The 17,500-nt window shown below is 39.4% G+C and overlaps 1 protein-coding gene across 1 annotated transcript in view; it reads left to right on the top strand.

Annotated features, from left to right (window-relative positions):
• The window catches only part of LOC137644020 (G1/S-specific cyclin-D2-like), a 71,639-nt gene that overhangs the window by 21,507 nt on the left and 32,632 nt on the right, over positions 1 to 17,500 (top strand). Inside the window, exon 3 of the mRNA XM_068376900.1 lies at positions 2,933 to 3,098. Coding sequence (XP_068233001.1) covers positions 2,933 to 3,098 — 166 coding nt within the window. The remainder of the gene's footprint in view (positions 1 to 2,932; positions 3,099 to 17,500) is intronic.

Genomic DNA, 17,500 nt, shown 5'->3' on the forward strand with positions numbered 1-17,500 from the left:
TGTTGTTAAGGATGAGCCATATCTAAACAAGACAAAAAAGGTAGACAAACATTCTATTACTGCAACTTGCTAGTAAAACGAGAATAAATGAAAAGGATTGAAATATATTATTATAACACTGAATTTCATCGACTCTAACCATTCAATAAATTGTTGTTGCAAGATTATTATCAAAATTAATCTACATAGGTTACATGCATTTACACACACACACACACATATATATATATATATATATATATATGTGTGTGTGTGTCTGTGTCTGTCTGTCTGTCTGTCTGTGAGCGCGCGCCTGCGTGGTTATAATATTATTATTATTATTATTATTATTATTATTACTTGCTAAGCTACAACCCTAGTTGGAAAAGCAGGATGCTATAAGAGTTTTAATGCAATTTGTCTATCATATATACTACTGAAATAACTCTCGGTGAAAAGAAAAATTTGTATGACACCGAATACCTGCAGTAGTAAAATATGTCTTTAGCTGTTGGGCAGATTTGGGCAGGATATGGCGAATGCCGCCTGGGATCATGTGAGATAGGGTACGGGAGAGGGTACCCACTCAAAGAGGAATGGCTTTCACATGTTTATGTTGAATGGGTATCGACGTGTGAGGGCAATGAGGTACCCTTATGCCATGCCACAGGATGATAGGCTCCAAAGAGTTTGGCCTGAAGGGGGATACTCCCGGACCTCCCCTTCTGGGTCCCCCTACACTGCCTTTGAAGTGCCGACTGCGATGCCACTGTGGCAGCTATTTGCTCAAGTGACTTTCTTTCTCCCATTTGCTCTTTTCGTTAGTTCACCGCCAGATGGATGCACATTTCCAGTATCTTTCATCTTTTAGTCTTATTTAGGTTGAATATTCTTGAAGGAATGCTGGCCCAAGGCTTATTTTATAACAGACCCCTAATTCATCATTTTTAATGCGCCGAGGAGAAAGAAGGAGGAGGGAGGGGGGAGTAAGAGAATAAGGCTTGGAATGTCATTTGTGATGAACAAACGTTGGACAGTTTGTTGACATCCCGTGACAAGAAGGTAATGTATGAGGCACGCAAGACATTGTCAAGCGGGGATCACCCATTTCTTTCGACTTGAATTACTAACCTGTGAATTTTATTTATTTTCAATGAATACGCCACTGGGCTTATGCTGTGATACTAGTGATCCTGTTAATAAATCTTAAAGATTTTTCTTTTTGCTTCGTTTGAAGTATTATTATTATTGTTGTTATTATTATTATTATTATGATCGAGGAAATTTTTACTGATATCTCTGTTGCTGTTTCCTTATAAGGAAAGTGATTTTATTAGGTAGGAAGTTAGACGTCGACTACCGGAAAGTGTAGATCAACATGATAAATTTGTTGTTTTCGTCTCTCCAGATATATTGACTCTCTCTCTCTCTCTCTCTCTCTCTCTCTCTCTCTCTCTCTGTAACAGTGTACGCTAAGTCAGCCTTATCCCTGCCTACATGCCTGTCTGTCTATCTATCTTTGTGCCCGCATCATTTGTAAGGTCGTTTAAAAGGATACTGTGCAGACTTCAAAGCCAATGGACGATATCCGCTCATTCATTCATTCATTCATTTATTCATTCATCCTTTTTCCATTCCTTCCAGCAATCATTGATTCATTCATTCCCACGGAATAAGACTTCAGCCAGGAAGTCAGGCTGTTGCTACAGTGCTGTTGTATATGTATTTGCAGCTTGATATTTATTCATGAATATTCTTCAGAATCTGGTTGTGATTTTAAAGTTTTGCAGCATTCATTATTTTGAGGAGAAATTAAAACCTACCACACATGTGTTCATAAAAGGATATATTTTTTTGTGCGAAGTGTGAGCCTTAGTGCTCTTTTATTTCTTTCGGTTTAAAATACTAGTACATTCTTTACTGTCAATCTAAAACGTGATTCTTTAACTTGCTCTAAGTCACGTGACGCCATAGGAAGAACTTTGGGCACGTGCTCGATTGCAAAATCTCTAGGACGGAGAAATAACTGACTGAAAGATTCCAGAACAAGCGTCGAGAAGAATTGAATCTTCCTGAAGGTTTAGTCAGTGACTGCGTGATTTTTCTAGCTCCGAGAGAAAACTGAAATTCAAAAGTTAATGAAACCGATGATTATTTATATGTTTATCTAATGATGTGAGATTTAGCGAATTGTACTTTTATATTTCCAAAAGTTATTGCACTTGATCATAATTCCTTTATATTCTTAATTATACAGTTTGAAGCAAACAGTGATATATTTAAGTTAATTTATAACAGCTGCTATTAGTCAATGAATCTGAACAACTCATATTTTAAACTATTTAAGATCTTAATCACAAGCTGCGTGTAATACCAGTGTTGATAGGCCAATGTATGAACCGACTTCTTATAGCAAATGAACTAGCGTAAAAATGTCACTTGTTTTGTTGCCGAGAGAGAGAGAGAGAGAGAGAGAGACTAAATGACTTTCTCTAGGTTATAGAGGCTGTTGCACCAGGCGAGATATCCCGGCAGAGAATGAATGGAGAGTTGTGACCGGACGAGCGAATAAATGGGTGTCCTGTGATTATTACTGCTCTCTCTCTCTCTCTCTCTCTCTCTCTCTCTCTCTCTCATAGAAGTTCATTTTAAGTACATTTTGAGTAATTTACAGCTTTTCCGATTTTTCCAGGATTCCTTTGTAACGTGAAATTTTAATTTATTTATATCCTTATATATTTATTTTTATATAATTCTGTATTGACAGATAAGCAGACCAGAAATATATATATATATATATATATATATATTGTATTGAGTGATATAGTATATGAGTGTTATCTCACATTCCAGGTGTTATTGTGCCTATTTGTGTTACATTGATTGGACATGTTCGATTTATCGACAATAACTTTGGGATTATTAATTTATGCTTTTATTTCTCTTCACACAGAAATGGGAGTTGCTGGTTTTATCTCGACTCAAATGGGACTTAGCGGCGATCACGCCTCACGCCTTCCTCGACCAGATCATAGCCCGATTACAACTAAGTTTCCCAGAGTCCCAAATGCGATTGGTCCGGGAACACGCCACGTTTTTTATTACGGTCTGCGCCACCGGTAAGTACTGTACAAAGTGTATATTTGTGTTTTTTTCCCTAATCCTCTCTATTTATTAATTCATCCAACTGCAAGGCTAATTAACGAGAAGTGTATGCAGTAGGAGTGTGGGATTTTGTTACTTTTTATTATATTGAAGTTAGTCTTTAAATCAAGCATGAATGTATTCCATGAAACATTTTATCAGGAGAAACTCTCTCTCTCTCTCTCTCTCTCTCTCTCTCTCTCTCTCCCCTAACAAGCAAAGCATTTATCTATGTAATCTGGAGGGTCATACAATGTTTAGGCTGCTGAGGAAGAGTAAAGGGAGGGTATCTGGAGGGGGTAAGGTCGAGAGGTAAAGAGCTCGTGGGAATAGAGGAACTTTTGAAGGGCCATTTAATGGAGAGAGAGAGAGAGAGAGAGAGAGAGAGAGAGAGAGCTGTTGCAACAATACACATGACCCTGTTTGACCCCAGTCTGGATGGCGGCGACTGAACACATCGTTCGTATCCCAGTGCCTTCCCATCCCGTCTCCTTGTGCCCTCCTCCCCATCAGTCTCTCCCACCCACTATAGGTGACAGCAAGGTCACCCACTCCCAATGCAACAGCAGCAGAAGCAACGCATACAAATCTCTCTCTCTCTCTCTCTCTCTCTCTCTCTCTCTCTCAGACAGGTTCTTGGGTTTATCTTTGTACATTTTTTAATCATATCAACGAACTAATGTAGCGATAAGGATATTTTCTTCTAGTTAAGACACTGACTTTTATCTGCACTGTACTCATTGGTAAGAAGCAGGTATTGAGCTGAAGAACATCATAGTAAGGACAGGAGTGAAGGAGGGGTAGGGGTCCTGCCGTGGGAGAGAGGAACAGATAGCTACATTCAGGCTGTCAGCTGTCAATCCGTTAAGTGCTAAGGTGACACGTTTCCTGTCCACCGTGGCAGAGTTTCCGTGTGGCCTGGCTGGGGCAGCAGCCTCTGTGTTGCACACAGCTAAATGCACGTCGGCTGGCTTTGTTTTGTCATGTTCGGACAAACTTTTCCTGTTTCTTTTCTTATTCATCGTGACACTAAAATACAAAGTTTAGTTCATTGTATGAGGTTGAATACATGGAAATTTTTCAGCAGGGACACTCTTCCTGGAGATCTTTTAATAATTTTTTCTTATTTCGTTCTTCCAAATTAAATTAACAATCCCGAAGAGCGTATGCCTTTGCTTCTTATTGGAAGTAAAAGATGCTTTACTGTATTGTTAGTTATTTGACTTGATGAAATACTAAAAAAAAATTCGAAACAGTTATCGTGAATTCAAATCATATTCAGTTCCAGCTTCATTTAAGGTGTAATTTAATTCTTTTCTGTAGACATGGTATAAAAAAGTTTGTCTATTATGGAGAATTATACAGGATCCTATTTTTAGATTTTTACTGTTATCCATGTTCTCACCACCACTACTACTACTACTACTACTACTACTACTACTACTACTACTAGAGTAGTAGTAGTAGCAGCAGCAGCAGAAGCAGTAGTAGTAGTAGTAGTAGTAGTAGTAGTAGTAGTAGTAGTAGTAGTAGTAGTGGAGAACGTATCGCATATTGAAAACAAATTAGTATAACTCACGGCAATCAGGAATAGTGCCTGGTCAGCGGGTCTCATGGCGCCTGCATGCCATTAAAAGGCTGCTAGAGTTCATGACGGCAGACTCTCAGGTTATGCATCAGATAAACATCTTTTCTCCCGACCTTTAAGAATAAGCACTCAGCAATACCTCGACTTTTTTCTCAAAACACGCACCAAAACGCAACCTGTGGATCTGCTCCAAGAGGTCACCATCTGAACCAAGGGTTTGCTTGGAACACAAGCAAAAACCTGCACGGAGAGCTTCATACCGTTCCATGTCCTGCAACTTGAGCATAGGATTTGAATTTTAACACGACTTAGCTAGGTCCTCCAGAAATGAGAGAGAGAGAGAGAGAGAGAGAGAGAGAGAGAGAGAGAGATGTCAGGCTGAAGAGCCATTCTTCACTTTGGTCTATCCATTACGAACCTGGTGAAGTCCTCCAGGATTATGAAGGGTCTTTGAGAGAGAGAGAGAGAGAGAGAGAGAGAGAGAGAGAGAACACACTGAAGCCATTCTTCACTTTGGTCAGCCCAATGTATGGTAATAACAGCCCATAAAATACCTTATGGTAGGGTTCCCATACCATACGTGCTGTAAACCCAGAGATGCTTCCTCATGTTTCTACGCCCCGTCATGGGAGCACAGATGTGACTTGGTGTAATTCTTTATTTAGGATTGTGTTTAGGTAGCAGTTTCACTATCATTTCGATGACGTTTAGTGATAGTTTGTATCATATTATTAAACATCTCTAGCTATTGATTACTGTGAAGTAATTTAGTTGGATGATATAAAATCTGGATGCCACGTCTGTCTTAAAACGAATCCGTACAAATATCAAGAAATTCCCGAATTCATGTAAAATATAAATAAGGAAAAAAGTAGGTTCATAAATACCCAGAGAAAAGAATGTCTAATTTAGGATTGAAAGTGGAAGGAGAAATGCTGCTGTTATTTATTGTAGTGGGCACGAGTTAATGATAATACTTGAAAAGGGCAGCAACTTTGGACAAGTTACTTTATGTGTTATGGACCAGTTACCGAGATGAGCAAAAAAAAAACGGTTTTCTTGTAGCCTGTCTTTCCCAAAACATTGGACTGTTTTTTAAGGCAGATTTGTCCCTTAAATGATTACTTGTTATTTGAGATGAAGAACTTACACCGGTATTCATGAGACGAACCAGATTCCTCAAATTTATTTTCTTTTTGAATCAATCATACTTTTTGACATATATGAGATAATAGTTCAATTAAAAGGTTTTGTAGACTTCTTTTTATCACCGTAATTTTATTTTTATAAACTCCACTGAATTGGTAGAAATGTTTTTTTTGTTCACACTTTGGATTACTCAAGAAATAGCCGATGTTAGCAAAGCGCAAACTCTAGTTTTGAGAAAGCTCTTGAAAGTTTAATAATTAATAGTTTGATGTTAAGGCAGGTCCGAAAGAGGGATTTTTATCCTTATAACATCAGTTTTCCTCCCAGAATGCCTATGCTGATTTTACTGCATAAATTAGAATTAAACAGACTTAAAGTCGGATGATTTTTGTATAATATTCGCATTTTTCATTGCCGAGAGAGAGAGAGAGAGAGAGAGAGAGAGAGAGAGAGAGATCGACCCACAATCATTCTTATTAATAAAAGTCGAAGATTTTCAAGCCCTCTTCTTGACACCGATTTTTTTTATTTTTTTTTACATTTTTTTTTATTGATTGATTCTTATGGCAAGACAGGCTTTATGGAGCTTTGCAGCCCGTAGAACCGAATCTCTCTCTCTCTCTCTCTCTCTCTCTCTCTCTCTCTCTCGTAGCGGTTTTGCTTATGAAGTGTAAAAAGAAAGATGTTGTTGCTAAATGATATGCAACATCACGACCTCTGAGGAGTCTTGCTTAATGAAATGGCGCCATGGCCTCTATACGCACACACACGAGAGAGAGAGAGAGAGAGAGAGAGAGAGAGAGAGAGAGTTCAGACTGATTTCCTTGGCACGCTGGTCACGTTTCAGTGATTCATATTTTTTTTGATCGGCATGAAGCAATTCGGCAAAACATTAACATCTGAATCCTCTTTCGATTCATCAAAAAGTCGCCGCAACTGATCGAGGGGAAAATATACAATATTGCAATGAAAAGCTGTTAGAAGTCGTAACACTTTTGGGAGTTGAAAAACGGGCTCGTTACGGTATCTGTTTGTCGGTCAATTTTAATTCTCTCTCTCTCTCTCTCTCTCTCTCTCTCTCTCTCTCTCTCATATTAGGTTTATTACCACACGAAGAAATGGAGTCTTCAATTTTTTTTAATAAACATTCAATTTTAGTAAAAAAAAAAAAAAAAAAAAAAAATCTTTTGAATAGAAATGTCTATGGTCTTCCCGAAGGGCCTAACTTAGATCCCCTTGTCCAACAGTGCAACAGAGTCCTTTTCCTTTCGAGAATGTGTTTATGAGTTCGACTACCCGCCATTCTTGTAATGAAACGTGTCAAGTACGAGATTTCGTTAGTGATGGCCAAGTATCACTTGATTCTGAGAGGTAAATGACTCAATCAATAGCTTCTGACTTGTCCCTTGATATCTACTGTTATTTCACTCTAGATTTATTTGGGTTAATTTTAAATTTGCGTTGATACTGTCGATAATATTTGGCAAATTTTGGAGTATTATTGCCCGCAAGTGTATGGAGTCAGTCGAACTCTGGCGATCTTGACAAAAATTTTTTTTGAATAAAAACGTATAACCAGAATTCTTAACTTGGAATCTCTTGCGGGAGAGAGAGCATCTTTTCACTTGAATTGTTATTTGTGTAACTCCAGCTCTATAGCAATTTGTCGGTGTGATGTTATTGAAAAATTCAACGTCTGCATGAAATGACAATTCCCTTCAGGACTGGTCAACGAGGGTAATTCCTACGCTTTGCCTTCCGTATTTGAATTTTCTAGGAAGAATATTTTCCAAGTTCTCTTTTGGATACCTTACTTATTCGTTAGGTTACATTAATTACTCGTTTGGATATCTTAATTATCTTTTGTCAGTTAAAATTCAATCAGTTATTCCCGTCACAATGTTTGCTTGAATTACTAAATAGCATATATATATATATATATATATATAATGGCCTGGCATATAGTATTTGTTTGGAATTCGGGTTTTTCTATTATTTTGATTATACATAATGTTTTTTTTTCGTTTTTTTTTTTGCTCTTTTTTGACTGATTATTAAGCTTCTATAGACATTTACAATTACTATTACTACGTTGTAGTTGTATGAGTGTATTGTCTTATAATAAGCTTCCATCTATTTCCTGTCATTGTTATGGGAAATTTCTCCTTGCCCGTAAGGAGCTTACAACTGTTGTTCGTAAGGAGCGCAATTTCAGTATTTAACAATCTTCTTTGCAAGAATTAACGAAATAGAGGTCAGTTGTTTACTACTTTTGAAATAGTGCGGATAACTTTCAAAATATTACTGTAAAGTTTTGAGTTATTGTAGAAAAAATAATTGATTGACTGAAGGTAATCGAGTGATTTTGTACGGCTTTGAAGTAGGTCTCGGCGAGTAATGCAGGATTGGCCTTTGGCGTAGTTAGACTTCTCTTTACCTTCGACTCTTATGTATTGGACTGCGCTTTGTTTCCTTTATTGACTTTGCTCGGTGAGAGGAAAAAATATACGCTGCTCTAAATATAGAACTGAGAGAGAGAGAGAGAGAGAGAGAGAGAGAGAGAGAGGCAAGGGTTGTTGGCGTATAGTTTTTGCTGCGTGACGCAAGGTTCGGCCACGGTACTTCCTGTGTGTGTGTATGTGTGTGTGTGTGTGTGTGTGTATGTGCGCGCGCTCGCGCGAGGTCTCCCTTCTACGCTGCCATCAATGTGCGCGCCCACACACCCGCCCAACTGGCCGACCGCCCTCCTCCTTCCCCATGACCCATGAACCCTCAGTCAATTTTGAGCCTTTGATAGCATCCTTTTGTTGCATCTCCTCAAAGTTTTCCCGGAATCTTTGCGTAACTCCCATTTTTTTTCTCTCTTTTAATATGTTATTTATTCTGTCATATTGCTCAGCATTTATACCTGGTAAATCTATACTTTTAAGAGATATAATTATATAGAGGCTTATTTTTGGTGGGAATTTAGAAACATTTAAAATTTGAAGTATTGTCGAATTACTTCAGAATGGGAGAAACAACATGAGTATCATTAGTTCTAGAATTTCAAGCGTCAACCTTTTCCTAAAGGAAACTCAAGAAACGTCCAAGGTTCTCCCCGAGTGCCTTCCTTTGTCGCATCCAACGGAACACTTCCATTGGCAACAGTAAAAGAAGAAAGCAGGAAATGGTGGTATGACCCCTTTCGCTCAGGTACTTGCAAAGATGACCTGCTTTCCTTTCGTTAATAATCCCATTAATTTTTTAGCTTTTCAGTAAAGAATATATATATATATATATATATATATGTGTGTGTGTGTGTGTGTGTGTGTATTCTTTTATCACGCTTACCTGAATGATGCAAAATGAATGAGATCATTGGCGAAAGAGAATATCTCCTTTCATCGAATTACGGCGCTACAAACCTCATAATGTTTCTAGAAATGACTAGGCCTAAATACAGTATAAAAAAACCAGGCTCAATAGACTTAAGATAGAGACAAGGAGAAAACGGCGAAGTGGGCAGAAGGCGCATCGACCCCATAACGGACATATTTTCAAATTGGGAACTGTTACGGCATTCAAAGTTTGAACGTAACTGTTGCGGAATTCGAACGGCGGCGGATAAATTATTCGGCCGTGAAACCCCGAAGGCATTTCGGCCAGGTTCCTCATAGGGTTACAATCGTCTGGCTTATAGTGTGCAAATATTGGCTTTACTGGTGCACTATGTAGCATTACCTTGCTTTTTGATCTCTCAGTATTCGAGGAAATGTGGAATTGGAAGAGTGATTCCGATTAAAAGAATAGAAAAAAGAAAGCAATGTTCTTTACGTCTGTCGGAAGTTGCGTCCCCAACCTACCAGATGCTTGAGAAAGACGAGGGTGTTCGTTAGTCATAATTATGGGCGGAGGGAGGAAGGGCTAGGACTCCGGAGGGTGGGGAGGCCTTGGGTGATGAGGACTGCGTGTATAGGCCCAGGGAAGGTGGCCCTAACTTGGAAAGAAAGATAAAAGAAGATAGGATGTAGAGGTAGGGAATGGCAGGGGGTGGGGTTGGAGAGGCCTCTTTCAGGGGGTTTCGAACGAAAAAAAAAGGTTTGTCGTAGGGGAGGGTTATTGTGTGTGTGTATGCGTGTGTGTGTGTGTGTGTGTGTGTAAGCACGCGCTTAATCTTTCGCTTTGAGTTATTAAAGTAACGTTCTGAGAGAGAGAGAGAGAGAGAGAGAGAGAGAGAGAGATTAGCAGCGGTTGTAAAACGCAATTGGGAACATCAAATGAAAACTGAGTATATAAAAAAGGTTGGCGAAAATATCAGTAAGAGGAAATGGGGTGTAGACTACTGCCAGAAAAAAAGGGCATAGGTTAATTATTGATCTCCAGCGGAAGAAGCCAAAGGTTGGGAGTTCAAACCTCAAGAGAAAATGCACGCCAACTTTGCGCACTACTACTCCCACTACTATTACAACTGCTTCTACTGCTGATCTTGATATTATGATGTAAAGGTGTTTAAACACTTTTTGATAAAGCAAATCGTTCTAGAATAATATTTGCATTTCTGCGTTTGTCTAAGACTTTTAATTATTTGCAAATATGTAATAAATGTTCAAAATTGGAGGAAGAACTTGTGCGTATTCCCTGTATTTGTTACTCTTACAAAATGAAGTTTGAACATGGTCGTATGGCAGATGAGCATCAACATCAGTAAGTGATAGCATTCGATATCAATAAAGATGAAAGCAAGCCAATGGGATTTGTACTGAAACAGTCTAGCAATCAGTTACAAAGCTCATGGTTGGTTACAAAGAAAGTCTCGCAATTAATATGGTTTAGTGAGATAAATTTATTGATAGCGAAAGTTGACACATAATACATGAGAGCAACATGATTTGACAGTTGATAGTTAGAATTATGTGAAACATTTTGTGTAGCGTAAAACACATATCGTTGATGCGCCGCCCGACCTTGATGTGGGTGTCTTGAATTGCGGCTGTTGGACAGACTTAGGGACGGTGGGTGAACCTTCGCGTTTCATCTTGTTTGAAGAATTGTTTCTCTTTGTTCCTTTCACTTGTAGTTTTATATATTTTCTTGATTTCCAAAGAGGAACTGAAATACTGTTTTGTTTTGTTTTAATTTTATGTTGAATGCTTTTATTTTAAAACCTTTTTGTTTTTTTAGAGAATGGCTAATGGGGTGAGTAGGTCGCGCAGGTGTGTGCATATGTGTGTGTGTGTGAGTGATGAATGAAGGGTGACGCTGCTTTGTGAAAGTTCCTTTGGAATTCATGCGTACACATTCGAAGAAGGTTAAGGGGAAGGGATTAGGTTTGATGAAGACTTTTGGGGCATTGTAAAATGGAGAAAAGGGAAATGTGATGTAACTTCACTGAGAGGAAAGATGGGTGAAAGAAGATTGAGGACAGTTTAATAACTAACCACGGTAGGAATAGTTCAGTAAATTAAGGATTAGCTGAGTTTTCTTATTAGTGAACCTTACCCACAAAGACAAGTTGTAGGGGGCTGGTGGTCACAATTCAGTAAACTCGCTAAGACCACCTGAATAACGCCATATATATATATATATATATATAGCATCACCCGTTACTAAGTCCACTGCAGGACAAAAGCCTCAGACTTGTCCTTCGACACCCGTCTGTTTATGATCTTTCTATGTCAGTCCATATATATATATATATATATATATGTATGTATAAACTGATTAAGATTGTGAGAGAACGTTCTGGGGAAGACAACGAACGATTCAACGGCATTTCCTGAAGTTGTGGTCAGGTCAGATCTTGTTGAAGGACGAACACTCTCCACGTCATAGTTCTAACATGAGCGAGCAAGTTGCAGGCCACGCTCTCTCTCTCTCTCTCTCTCTCTCTCTCTCTCTATCACGATGAAAGCGATTGTTATTACTTTATTATAAGTGTAAAAAAACTTTGGATGCCGTGTTATTGCAAGAATATACAATATAAAGATGATTGGAAATTGGGTTATAATTGTGCAAAAAATATCCCCACGACCGTAAAATCGAAGAAGAAAAGTCCCGTCTTCTATCGGGACTGGGTGGTAAATAAGACTGGAGTGCAGGGCCGCCTGTAACTTGATAATTCTGTTCTGTATATCACAAATTGTGACCTCCCAAGGGAGGTGTAAGTGTTGTGGGCGGGTTACAGATTTCTGAAGAGTGGGCGGTTAAGGGGAGGAGGAATCTGTTCGTTTTTTTGCGACTACATCAAGGCCGAAATTAATAATAATCATGATCACATCTTTGACACGAACTTACATAACACTGACAATGCCAATACTATCATATGAAAGTAATGATAATCATAACGACAATATTTACAGTAATACTCTCTCTCTCTCTCTCTCTCTCTCTCTCTCTCTCTCAGATCAAGAAAGGTCGACATCATAACCATTTTTTTTTTTACTTCCGAGCATTTGGCACATGATTGACTGAGTTTGATTTTTCTGGAACCATGTATACAAGGTACTATTACAAAGAAAGAAATGAAGTTGGAAAGTGTCACTGTAAGCCAGTCAGTCAGTCTGTCTAGGCCAGGGTATTGATGCAGTAGCCTTGCGGTCCATGGCCAATGTTGGGGGTTGGATGCTGCTCGCGACGCCGTAAAACTCGGTGCTGAACCCTGGCAGTTAGCGATGGGGCACTTAAAGGTGGGCACCCCTCTGCCATTAGTTGGTGATTTCATCTCTCTGGTTCTGGTTTGTTAAATATCTCGAATAGTGTGGTTGCGAATATCACAAATGAAACGGACTAAAAATAACAGGATATGATTTTTTTTTTTTTTTACCAGGAAGGGAATTAACGATATTGTTAATGTACGGTTTGGGCTAGAATGAGCACGTCTGATGCTGGCAGATTATATTTTCTCGTTTGAAATAAGAAAGATAGACGGATATGTGTTATAAACGAACTCCACAAAGAACATAGATTGAACCTCAGCGTCCATATGCACTTGGCCTTGCATATTGTCCAGCACCCAAATTGGTTGAGGCACTGGAATTTTGCTTGTAGTGGTATAGATAATTTATACATTAATGATTTGTTGTTAAACATAGCGTTGTGGTAACATAAATCTGTAATTGTTGTTATGAAGCTTTGCTTAATTATGATGTAAGGCCTCGCAAAGATAGAAGATGGTGTTTGCGTCACGGATATATAAGATCGAACTGAAGGTATAAATGTTTTACTCTTGCTGACCACGAACCCTCCCATATCTTCATAATTCTCCTTCTGATGTTCTTATTTGGTCATCTTCCCGTAGGATTCACTTCTTTCCTAACTGTATGACTCACTACACAATCTATTTTTGGGCTAAATGGAAGGCATATTAAATGTCTCAGTCAGTTTATGAGACTTCCTTTTGTTGCATTATAATTCTTCCAGTTGTAAATGTTGCTTGGTGAGACCACAAGAGAGAGAGAGAGAGAGAGAGAGAGAGAGAGAGAGAGAGAGAGATCATGTTTTATCTTCAAGTGGGTGTGTTGGAAGTGGGTATGTGTGGGTGGGGTTTACGTGTGATGTCTGGGAACTGGTTGCTGGTTGGCACATCATAAATTATAAATGTGTCTTTTAGTAAGATGGCACAAGCCTTTTCATTTGACATTTCATCCATGGCTAAAGTGCAGAAGAAACCGGCGAAACTACTTCGGGATAAAAGATATAGATTGATAATATTAAATAAAACTAAGAGATCGTCAAGTGTTTGTATGAATGATTCAGCATCCCTCATACTGTATATCCACTGTATTTTATTTCGCTACTCCCATGCCGCGAGATGCAGATTGATTAATGTATTTGTTCGTGGAGATAAAGAGATGGCCATTAACCATGCTAGAGATGGTCTCAAGTCTGTCCTCCTCCTCTTCCTCCTCCTCCTCAGAGACGTCTCTGCGAGCAGGTGCGTGGGAACCACACTACATCCAATGCTTCTCTTGTGCCGACCAGGTTAGGTTGTCGGTGGCTGTGGTGCCGTAAGAGAGAGAGAGAGAGAGAGAGAGAGAGAGACTATCTCTCCTGGCCACTGGGGTAGGGTAGTGGTGCCCATAATGGGCATGAGGGACTCTAGGGTTGTGCTCGTACGTGGTAGGACCAATAGCTCATCACTAGGGTACTGTGTCACTAGTACACAAACTCACTCGACGAAGATCACGCAGCTTTTTCTGGGCCTGTTTTTTCCCCTTAAGCAATTTTCTTTTCGACAGAGATCCGCTTTTATAGACCATTAAACTCGCATTGATTCATTACTATGCATTTAAAGTCACGTCGTATAAATCTGAGAACATCGCCGTTAAATCCATTATATAGCATGCCCGACTCTCACCAACCTGTCAATTGAATATATGGTTAAAAGAGATTTAGTCATTGGTCTTCTTAGGCATATATTCACCCATGCAATGCATTATTTTATTGCTGTCTTAAGTCCCAGTCAAAGAATAGAAAAGCTAGAAGTACTTTTTCCTGGCCTATTTTTAGACTGTATATTTTTTTCATATTTATATTTGCCATTTAAAGGTTAATGCTTTTATGGCAATCGTTAGTGACAAAAAAAATCTAGATTTTGCCTTGTTATTGGGATTTTTTCTGTATTATTTTTGTAATATAGACAGAAAGCTAACATCTTTATCCAGTTCTCTTGCTTGTCTTGGTGTATGTATGCATTGTAAGTTCCCTACTGCCACCCTCTTCCGTGGTGGGAGGGCTACTCCAGGGTGGCCAATCCCAGTAACGAGCCGGAACTAATCCTCACAGGCAGAATTTCGGGATTATAATGACTAGACGGAGGTCCAAGTCCTCTCACGTTGGCAAAGAAGGTCCTGTCCTTGTTCTCATAGTTCAGGGATTTCCACGAATGTTCAATCTTGCTATAGCTTGTGTTGCTATGACTACCATGATACTTACAGTAGGTGCAGTATAGGTTCGACCTTTGCGGCATCATTGCTCGAGAGAGAGAGAGAGAGAGAGAGAGAGAGAGAGAGAGAGAGAGAGATTATGATGATGATGATGAGCTTATGGCTTCCCTGCTTGAATCAGATTCATTATCACAAGCAGCCATGAGCAACAACACAAGCCCTTTAAAATGGAGACGAGATCGAAGTGATCTGACAAAATCATTGCATGAACTGCGAGATGCATGATTCCAAAGAATACAGATGAGGAAACCGAAGTTTAAAGCATCAGATCAAGGACTGCGGAAGGACTTCTTCCTTATGCTTAATTCTTTCTTTTGCTGATCCAAACCCTGAAACACCAATCCGGAAATAAGGTCGAAACTTGCTGAAAAAGACATTGAAGGAGACACTTGGGGAGGGGATGGGGGCTACTCCAGGGACCAATATGGGTTGCCAGGGGAAGAAACACGTGATGCATCTTGTTGATATTTTGAGATAAGGACTTATTACTATCCAAACTTCTTTGACTGTTTGGAAATCATACTTTGGAACTGGTACTTGACATAACTTTGTCACTGGCAATGAAAACGAGATCAAGCACGTCTGCATCACCTGGGATAAACGGTATGTTGGAGTGGGGACTGGGGAGGGTATAGTCATTGCCATGAGAGAGGGAGAGAGGGGGTGGGGTGAGGGAGAGATGGTTTACCTTGGAAGCGTTCATTCCCCCAATCGTCGTATAACCTTGGAGGTGATAAGGTGCCAACTATGCGATTATTTTATTGTCTCAAAGGCGCACGTTTTCAGACGCCAGTCGCAGCAGGCACGCACACACACATGCACTAGTCTTTGACCATGTTTACCTCAGCTCTTCCTCCCTCCCTCCCACCTCCATCTCCCATGCTGAGTTCCTACATTTTTTCTTTTTGTACCTTTAATTAGTCGACCAAAGAGACCGAATCAGGATGTTTAACCCCTCACCCCTAAAAAGAGGGGGAATGTTGATAACATTGCGCTGCCTCAGAAGTGTGTATTATGGCATTGTATCCTTTACATTTTGATTTTTGTAATAAACGAAATATAAACACTCGGGGAATTTCGTATTGAATTCTAGTGTTTTATATAGGGACGAAGCATCTTTCGCGTGGAAGCTACGTCTGTAGGTTAGGATTCATTAATATTATAGATGCATATTGCTAATTTGTTAAATTTCTTACTTGCTGTGAGTTAGGTAATGTGTATATTATTTCTTTTTTTTGTAATTTAATATCCAATAATAGCTTGATTATTTCTATTCTTTTATCAGATGCGCATTTGTTTGTTCGCGAGTGCCATTTTTACTCATGTAATTGATATTGTTCTTGTGGTTATATCAGAAAGCTTGCTCGCGGAGTTCCCCGTGACGCCTTGATGTTCCCTTTAAAAGTCAGAGGGTTACATTAGAAGCGTCTTTCCGCTGACTGCTACAACAACAACAACCCAAAAGCACGGCCGAATCTTACGTCACCATCAGCTGGTGTATGGTTCGTTCCCTCCGTAGAATATCAACTGACGTCACAATATGTTTTTAAACATCTGCTTGGTTTCCACCTCGCCACAGCAACATGCGTCATTTCTTCGAGCAGCCTTGTAACTTTTTGGCGTCACACGCACGAGTGAACGAAGCTTCAGGAACTATTGCAATTGCTTTTGCTCTCTTCCTTGAACACATCAGTCATCCCAGACTCGGACTGTATGATTTCCGTTGTTTTATTAAGGCTGCCGTTGATTTTGCCTTGATTTTAGCTATATTTAATGCTTGTTTGACTTTTCGGCACTCATCCTGCATTTCTGGACACGTTGGGATGTAAGATAAGATTTTGCTGTTTCCTTGTAGAGTCCTTTTGGTATCACTGTATAGAGTTGTTAAGCTGTAACTTTGTTCTCGTGCGTGTGCTTGTTACTGTCCCTGTGAAGAGTGCGGTCATCAGTGCTCAGTTGCACACTGTAAAGGAACATCCCGTCCAGAACCATTAATAGGTCTATTGACCCTATAGCACCCATATCCTCTACCCATCTGTCTACGTTGCTTAAAACCCCTTCCATGTCCTTCCCATCTCTTATTATATATGGTACAGCTAATGCGCTTCCCAGAAATTTTGATGGGATGACAATGTGGTGGGCTGACCATGCAACAGTTAGGTTATATATATATATATATATATATAGAGAGAGAGAGAGAGAGAGAGAGAGAGAGAGAGGGGATTTATTCATCAAATCCGCCTTCTAAGTTTGAAAGGTATTCACTATTCCTCTTCTTAGCAAGACTTATTGGAATGGGGCTTTTAACAGACCGCCCTCTTCCTGTTGCGACCAATCACTGCTAAGGTTTGTTTAGTATCGGAAGTTGAATTGATATTCCACTCACGGATATGACTGCATTCGTTGGAAGTTAATTTTGTTATTTGCATGCCAAGTAAAGCACGGCAAATTTTTTTTTCCTATTGTATGAACTCTGAAAAGCATTATCATTGCAGTTATACTATGGAGGGGGAGGAGGCGTATGACTAATTAGGTAGTCGAACCTTGGCCGAAATTTCAAATTCTCTTCACGCCCACCCTGTAGACCTATGGCATGACTTTGCACTTACGGCCTCCTTGTGTCTTGCCCATAATCCATTACTAATTGTCATCGTCACGGAATCAAAATTTTTATTTAACAATTTTTCTTGAAAGTATAATTAAATTATACTCT

The sequence above is a fragment of the Palaemon carinicauda genome, chromosome 7 (genome assembly GCF_036898095.1).
Source record: "Palaemon carinicauda isolate YSFRI2023 chromosome 7, ASM3689809v2, whole genome shotgun sequence".
Taxonomy (NCBI): domain Eukaryota; kingdom Metazoa; phylum Arthropoda; class Malacostraca; order Decapoda; family Palaemonidae; genus Palaemon; species Palaemon carinicauda.